The sequence below is a fragment of the Desmodus rotundus genome, chromosome 1 (genome assembly GCF_022682495.2).
Source record: "Desmodus rotundus isolate HL8 chromosome 1, HLdesRot8A.1, whole genome shotgun sequence".
In the NCBI taxonomy this organism is placed as follows: Eukaryota; Metazoa; Chordata; class Mammalia; order Chiroptera; family Phyllostomidae; genus Desmodus; species Desmodus rotundus.
Genome location: NC_071387.1, coordinates 100081606 through 100089927, shown reverse-complemented (window position 1 = coordinate 100089927; position 8322 = coordinate 100081606). Strand labels below are relative to the sequence as shown.

Below are 8322 nucleotides of genomic sequence, written 5' to 3'. Positions count from 1 at the left end.
CATGCAGTCACGTGGGGGAAGAGGACACTGCGAGTGCAAAGGCCCTAAGGAAGGAGCATGCCTGTTGTGTTCCAGAATACTGCGGCGCCAGCGCAGCTGGAGCTCGGGAGTGAGGAGGGCAGAGGTGAGGAGGGCAGAGGTGAGAAGGGAGGCCAGAAAGGTGATGTCACTTTGTCATTTCCTGTGAGTAAAGTGAGGAGCCATCAGAGGGTGTTGAATAGAAGAATGACAGGATATGACTTAGGATTTAAGAGAACCGCTCTGGCTGCTGTGCAGAGAATGGACTGGTGGGAGCGACAGCAGAGGTAGGAGGACCAGGTAGGAGGCCGCTCTAGAAATCCAGGGTAAAGAGGACAGTGGCTTGGGCCAGCATGGGAAGAAGTGACCAGACTGGGACATCATTTGAAGGTAGAATAGAACCAATAGAATTTGCAGATGGTTTGAATTTAGAGAATGAAAGAGAGGAGTCGAGGAGGACCCCACATTTTTGTGTTGTTGGTTTTTGTAAAAATCAGGTTTATGGAGAAGTAGTTTACATACAGTAAAATTCACCATTTTTAGTGAATGGTCCTATAGGTTTTGATGAACGAATTCAGTTATGTAACCGCCACCTAAATCAAAATAAAGAGCCAGTTCCACCACTAGAAAAATATGCCGCATGCCCCTTAGTGGTCAATCCTTCCCCACACCCTGGCCCCTGGCAACCCCATCCGCTCTCTGTCCCGACAGTTTTGCCCTCCCCACAACGTCATATAGATGGAGTCACACAGACCGTAGCCTCTGGAGTTTGGCTTCCCCCTCTGCACTCATGACTACAAGGAGGAGGAAGGTGGGAAAGGATGATGCCCCTTTTATCAGGAAAAGCAGTCTTTCCAAGAAACCAGCAGACAACTGTTTCCCTCTTGTTGGCCAGCATTCACTCCCATAGGCACTTCTGACCGGGCCTGAGGTCACGGAAGAGAGTGTTCAGCTTTTCCATTCTCAGGTGGAGGAAGCAAAGGACGGGGATGGGAAAGGGTGTTGCCTTAGCCAACCAAACAAGTCTGATGCTGAGGGGGATGTTGAGGGGTTAAGTGTGTGTTTTTTCACATTTGTTCTGAATGCAGAGTGGAAAAGAGTTGGGGGGGTTCCAGGCTTGGAGGGAACGTCTCCTCAATGGTTGAAGGAAGGAGCGGAGTGTGTGAAGGAGCAATAGCCAGGCCTGGAGGCCTGAAGCTAAGTCAGTTCCTGGTGTAATGACATCTGTCACTGTGGTCTGATGTCTCCACCCCTGCCCTCTGGGAGGTTAGGACTCTACAAAGGGCTGTTCCGCTGAGTGGAGACATGTGCCTGAATGGACATATCGGCCCCATTCCCACTGGAGGAGACTCCTCCTGGAGAAGACAGCTGGACAGACCCAAGGGGCTTGTCTGCAGCTCCAGAGGCAGGCGGTGTCTGTGGAACCAAAGCAGTGAGGCCTTCCCACCCAGAGCGGTCTGGCTTTGGGCCATGCCCCTGGGCCTGCCCCCAACCAGGGAGCAAAAGGCTCCTCTGTGGTCCTGGTGTGGACGCTGCCAGGGCTGGGCTGACTCCATGTCCACCTCTGGGACCCCGTACCCTGATCAGGAAGGGGAAGTCACTGGAAATCCTGTCAAACTTTGGAGCCAGGTCCCGGCTGCCCACTCCGGGCCCAGCCTGACCCTCAGGTTCCTTGAGGTGGACAGAAGGGTGCCCTCAGGCTCCAGGGCTTCCTGGAGGCTGATACTCCAACTCAGAGAAAACCCACCATTGATGGGCCATTTATGGGGCAACTTGTCTACCCTGGCAGATGTATCTAGGCATTCCTTTCTCAAGGGCTTCTCTCAGGAGGCCACTTAAAGGGGCTCATGTGTTTTTTGAAGGGGAAGGAGAGGGAGAGTTGGAGACAAACAGGCGTAGAAGAAACTGAGGGATAGAGAGGACAGAGGAGGGAGCCCAGGAGAAGGAATAGAAATGAAGGAAGGGGTGCCTAGTGATAGAAGTTGGGGGAGCGAGGAGCAGAGGGAGAACCTGCGTGACAGAAGGGGAAACCGAAGAAAGGGCCGGGCAGCTAATGATGTAGGGGGACTGAAGGCCAGGAGACCATAGAGGTACAGTGAGTGGTAAGGAGGGGACTGGGTCACGAAAGGGAGGCCCTGGGATTCAGCTCCCAGCTGAGCCACCCACTCTCCCTAGGCCGGTTCCAGGTGAGCAGGAGGCCAGTTTAGTATTTGTTTATTTTAATAAAACCAACCCCGCAGCATTTACCGTGACCTGGTAATAACCTAAAGGTAATCAAAACTACATGAACAAATATTTTAGAAGCGTACCCCCAATAAAGGATACTAAACAACAAACAAAAACCTACACTCCCTTCTCAAAATCTCACTTCACTGACTGGTTCTGGTTGGAGACACCTCCCTTTTAGCATGACTGGATCGAGTTGTTTTCTTGACTTTGCTTTAGAATGAATCTCTTTTGCACGAACTATTTTGGCAAAGCCCAGGTGGACTAGGTCAGGGTTCCGCATGTGGGGGGTGTGGCGGAAAGGAGGGACTGGGCTGGTCCTGGAGGCCAGAGGCCTAGCTGCAGAAGAGTGGAGGGAGGGAAAGGCCACCCTAAGGGAACAGCAGTGTTACCTAGGTCTCCTGCAGGGCAGGAAGCCAGGAGACTCCTTGTGGCCTGGAACACTGCTCTCACCCCACCCCTGTGGGTGCAGGCAGGTGACTCAAACCCAAGATGAGGCAGGGCCTAGAGCCCTGCTGTCTCACTGTTGTGCTCCTTCATCCATGGGAAGATTCACAGAATCAGCTGTGAGTCACTGGTGAGTCAGCTTCTGGGGCTGCGGAGGCATGGCTGCCTCAGCTCGAATCCCGGAGATGGGCCACTGAGCACAGGGGGAGGGGTGGGGCGGGGACAGCCCACTCTGGTTTCTCCCACCCAGCCCTGTTTGAAAGCCCAGAAGGCAGGGCCCTGCAGCCCCACGCCCTTGGGGGCCTTTCAAGTAGCAGAGCTGGGCCTCCAGCCTGTTCTACAGGGAAGGCCAATGCAATGGTCAGGAGTCAGGATGTTGAATCCCAGGTGGGCAGGACCCTAGCTGCCCCCATTTTAACCCCCAACTGCACCCCTGCTTCCCGATGTCCCCATTCAAAGGAAAAAACAGGACCTGGAGAATAATTTATTGAAATTTGGGAGAATAAATAAAATGTGCAGGCAGGCTTACAAATAACTGTAAAAATCACGACCGTATATACACAAAGGCGCTCCCGGCCCCAGGGGTGGAACCTGAGTGGGGGATGGGGTGAGGGCGGGGTCTCTCAGGAAGCGACCCTGAGCCAGCACGCGGGCGCCCTCCAGAGGTAGATGGCTTATTTACAACTGAGGAAATTGCACATGTTTAGGCTGCTGGGGCGCCCGGGGCAGCCCTGTATCCCTGGATTCTTAACCCCGACGGCCCGCTCCCCTGCGAGTGCCCGCGGAACTGAACCCCTTGCACGATCCTCTGCACCCAGGAGCGGTGGGAGGCCAGGCTGATGTAGACGCCGGGCCGGTTGCGCTCCGCACAGCCCTCGCCCCAGCTGATGATGCCGGCCAGCAGCCAGGTGCCCTCGACCTGGCACATCAGGGGGCCTCCAGAGTCGCCCTACGGAGAGGATGACAGGTTAGGGACCCATGTAAGGCAGCGTGTGGTAGATGGTTCCTTTTGTTAGGAGGGAGGCATTTCTTCATCCTGAAGGCAGAGCCCCGAACTCTAACCAGGCAGGGAGGGCCAGGTAGGATGCCTTCTGGACTCACTTCTGGTGACAAACACTCTCTGTGAGGCCTCCTTCCCCACAGGTGAGGCAGAGAGTATCGTTACTTGTTTCACAGATGCGGACACTGAGGCTCAGAAAGAAGAAACGACTTGCCCAAGCTGGCAGCCAGGGGCAGTGGAGTAGGAATTGCAAGCACGTTGGAACTGGGTCTTCCAATACCCGAGCCCAGGCACTGACCACACACTCTCCCGCCATCCGCCACAGTGACCCAGCTGTGGTGCAGGACCCCCGCCTCAGGCCAGCGCAAGCTTCCAGAGAGTGGGACCTGGATGCCTGAGGAACTCAGTATATGCTGGGTGTATGAACAGATGGATGAGGGACTGAACCCAGTGGAGGCCTGTTCTGCAGGCATCTAGGGGCACTGCAGGTCACAGCTGATTCTGGGAGAGGCCCAGCCAGCCATGAGGAAGCTCAGGGGGGGCAGGGCTGGGAATGAGGTGGGGTGCTCACCAGACAGGCATCCCGTTCCCCCTCTAGGTAGCCGGCACACAGCATGTCTTCGGTGATGGCTCCCTGCCCAGCTCCCCGCCAGTAGAGGCGTCCACAGATTTCTGAGTCGATGATGGGAACCTTCAGCTTCTGTAGGGTCTGAGGGTGGGGCAGGGGCACTGGGAGCAGGGAGGAGAGAGTCAGGCTCGGGAAGTTCTCCTGGTTGCCTCCTCAATTCCCTCCTCCATTCATTCCCTTTAGCAGTGCTTCTCACAGGCTAATGGATCCCCTCTGTTAGGCTCTCCCAAGATGGCTGCAGAAAACCCACACTCCAGGGCCCCGCCTCCAGGCCTACTGAATCAGAGCGTGAGCATGCAGCTCGAAGCTTGGAATTGTTAACCAGATCTCTGATGCCCACAAATGGTTAGAACCAATGGTCCAGCTTTGTCCTGTCTCGGGCACTACTTCTTCTAGCATGGGGACTGCTATAGATGAAGCATTCAATAAATGAGCGCTTGGCGTGGAATGCCACAAGGCCTTGAAGGGTTCCCTGACAGCCTGGGGGTGGGGGGGGGGGGCGGGGACATCGTAGATCCTCCCAGTCCACAGTTCCAGTCCTCACAGAGGTGCCTAAGGAGAGCCCTGGGGAGACTGGCTGCAGTCTCAGCCAGTGGGATCTCCAGATACCCAAAATGATGTCATTTCTCTTAATTCTTCTGGAATCTGGTTACAGTCCCATTTTTCTGACACTTTGTCCTCTCTTAGTCTCTTTCTCATCTTATATATTTTTTTGTTGTTGTTCACTGCCTCTTACCTTATCTAATCTGAACTGTGTTTCTAGATGATTTTTTCCAAACCTCCAAACTCGGTTTGTAATTGTATTTTGCAGTTAGAGACTGTATTACTTCCTGGGAATTTTGCCTGCAATTACAGCATGCTGCCACCAGGGGTGCCTGTTCCCACTTTGGTATCTTAGGGTTTGGTATCTTACTCAGCTTGGCCCCACATATGCCTCCTTTCAGACATTCCTAGATCACTTAATAGCTTTGTCTGGTCTGGCTCCTGTTGCCTCAGAACACAGCCAAAGATAACTTTTAATTAGAAATGACCTGAAATTTTCCACCTGGGCTTCTGTGATATCACATCTTTGGACGCAGTCCATCTTTTTGTCTGTTTCTGTCATGCCATGCCTCTGGCCTCTACACTTCCCTGCAATGGCACCTCTGTTTCTGAGTGTCCACCATCCTCTGTCCTTATCCATCCCCAACCACCTGGTAGGGGAGAAGCGCACCTCCATCACGGACAGTCCCCCAGCCTGCGATCCAGCAGTCCGTGTTCGGATGGAGATGGACAGAGAAATCAGGCAGGCAGATGGGAAGGATTCGCTCAGAAAACCGGATGGGGTGCTCGAGGCGCACCAAGGCGATGTCCGCACGGGAACCCTCCTTCCAGGAGTACACAGGGTGGGGATGCACCCAGGCAATACCCACCTCCTGGGACCTTGGGCCAGGATCCCCCAGCTGCCAGGCACCCAGCAGCACAGAGTACAGGAATGGCTCGTTCAGAGTGCTGGAAGGAAGGGTGAGGGGGCGGGTTAGCCAGGGACCGTGGATGGCCGGGAAGGGCCTAAAAGGGGAGGAGTACACACAAGAAGTCCCCACAAAAGCAAAAGAAGCAAAAAAAAAAAGCAAAAGAGGGAAGGAGCAGGGCCCCTCCTGAGGGACCCCAGACTGGACCAGGGCCTGGCAGCCAAAGGTGTGTGAGGAGCCCAGGTGTGGGACAGAAAGCTGGGGACTCAAGTGGCAGAGACTGGCTGTCATACCCTTTGAAGCAGTGGGCGGCGGTGACCACCCAGCGGCTGGTGAGCAGGGAGCCTGCACAGTGGTGGGTCCCGTTCTTCTGGATGCTCACAATCCAGGGCCACTGGGCATCTGCGCTGTCTTCACCACCCACAATCCGGTTCAGCTGCTGGGGCTTCCCACAGGCTGGGGGCACTGGCGGAGGGGGGTCCAGTTGTCTCTCATCCCCTCAGCACGGTCCTCTTCCCCTTCCACCCGCCCTTCACCCACCTCCAGTACCTAGGCCTGTGCTGTATTGCCTCTCCCTCTGCCCTTCCATCCCGCCTGTACCCCTTCCTTTGCTATTTCTTCTCTGACCTGCCCCTTCTCTGCCCTCCCTTTTGGCTGGCCTTTCCCCTCCACTTGGTTCAACCTTGCCTGCAACCCTCTTCCTTTTACCTTCTCGGCCATCTGCCCTTCCGGGCTCTGGCTCCACTTGGTTCTCTCTCCTCCACATCCCAGTCTCCGGTCTGCCCTCTGGGCCTCCTTTCCTGCCTACTCTCTAGCTCAACCCCACTCTTGCCTCACTGCCTCCTTCTGACCTGGCCCCACAGACAGACACACAGACACTGCCCTCCTCTTCGGGCTTCCTCCATTCCCCTCCCCGCAGGACAGCTCCTACTCACCAGGTGTCTTGGCAGCACCGAGGATGGCTAAGGACAAGAGAAGGAAAGGGTCAGGCCAGCGGAGAGGCCCTTCAGTGCCCAGTGGAGAGGATACCCCTCCCTCAGGCCTAGTGATCCTCTCCAGTCTCATTCCAGGCCCCTCCAGGCCTTCCCAGGTAGGGCGTTTCCTGGAGCCTGGGTAGGGCGGACAGAACCCTCACGCTGTCATTGTAACCTGAGGCTTACCTGTCTTCTCTAGCTTGTACCCAGGGTCCATCCCACCTTCTGGGGGATAAGGAACCAACTCCTGGGATGCCTTTCAGAGAGTGGACACACACCTGACCCTCTCAGCTTCCTCCATCCAATCTGAGCAGTGGCTCCCTTTACCCCTCACCCCAACCCAAGGCCTGGAAGCTGCTGCCCCAGAAGACGGAAGAAACAGGAGGGAGGGAGATGATGACAATGATGAGTTTGATCAGTGATAACCACCAAAGGGGAAGCATAGGAGCCCTCTTAGTACCTACTTGCAGTGTTTCATTTGCTCCTCATGACCATGGAGAAAAGTGAGGCATGGCACAGTCAGATCACAGGAGAGAGAGGGAGGCAGATGCGGAGGGGGCAGCAGGGGGTTAGACGGGGAGAGAGCACAAAGGAGGAGACTGGATTCAGGTAGGAAGGCTGCCGAGTGGAGAAGGAGGAGGAGGTGATCCTGGAGGGGCAGAGAGGCAGGGAAGGAAACAGGGAGGAGCAGAAGGTCCTGAGGACTCACCTGTAGAAGCCAGAAGCAGCAGGGAGGTTAAGATCCCAAGACAGCCCCCACCCAGGACTGGGGGGGTTCTGGAAACAAGCATGTCGGACAGGGGTGGGGTCACAGCCCAGTGAGCTGTGCTGTGCTGGCCAGCAGGGGTGTGCGGAGTTCCCTGCAGGTCACCCCAGTTTTTATCCTGGGAGGTGGAATGCTGTCAGACCAGTCCCCCCAGTGAGTGGCTCAGTCCCTGCCACCCGGGGCTGTAGGTCACCAGAGGGGGTGGGGCTGCCAGGAGGAAATGAGCCTTAACGGGAACTGGGGGGCTCTAGCTGAGACCCCTGCCTTGGGACTGTACTGATGGACTCAGGCTCTGGATCTGAAGCTCCAGCTGTGGGCCCAGGATCTGGCCTCAGGAGGGCAGTCGCAGGGAACTGGACTATGGCCTTGGCATTGACTAAAGTGTTGAGGGGTGCAGAGATAGGTCCTCAGAGCTTGAAGGAAGGGGGTCCACGTGGGGAAGGCAGGCACTCAGACCCAGGGCCTGAGTCCTCAGTAGCAGGAGGCTCAGGTACGAGGTACTGGAGAGGCCCCAGGGCTTTGGGGAGATGGGGGCAGCAAGGGGGTTGCCCAGAGACTCCATAGGCTACTGCTTCCCATGGCCAGCTGCCCAGACTCAGCTGGGAGACCTGGACCAGCCCAGGACTCTGGGATCCGTTAACCCACTTACTGGAAAGCCATGAATCAGGCCCCCAGTGGCTGCCAGTCCTGGGGCCACCTTCCTGTGGGCCCTGCCACTCAGAAGCCCAAGGACTCACCTTATTCACCCTTTACCTTCACTCCCAGGAAGCCCATGTGGGCAGGGCCAGCCAGGCGCTCTCGTGGCTATGACT

At 56.1% G+C, this 8322-nt stretch overlaps 1 protein-coding gene across 1 annotated transcript; it reads right to left on the bottom strand.

Annotated features, from left to right (window-relative positions):
• Nucleotides 1-3162: 3162 nt before the first annotated feature.
• On the bottom strand, nucleotides 3163-7610 carry LOC112298493 (brain-specific serine protease 4). The gene is made up of 6 exons (XM_024553450.3): nucleotides 7454-7610; nucleotides 6706-6732; nucleotides 6064-6235; nucleotides 5533-5810; nucleotides 4263-4420; nucleotides 3163-3640 (listed from the first exon to the last, which is right to left on the bottom strand). The coding sequence occupies exons 1-6, from the start codon at nucleotides 7533-7535 to the stop codon at nucleotides 3395-3397; spliced, it is 963 nt and encodes a 320-aa protein (XP_024409218.1). The 5' UTR covers nucleotides 7536-7610; the 3' UTR covers nucleotides 3163-3394.
• Nucleotides 7611-8322: the final 712 nt, after the last annotated feature.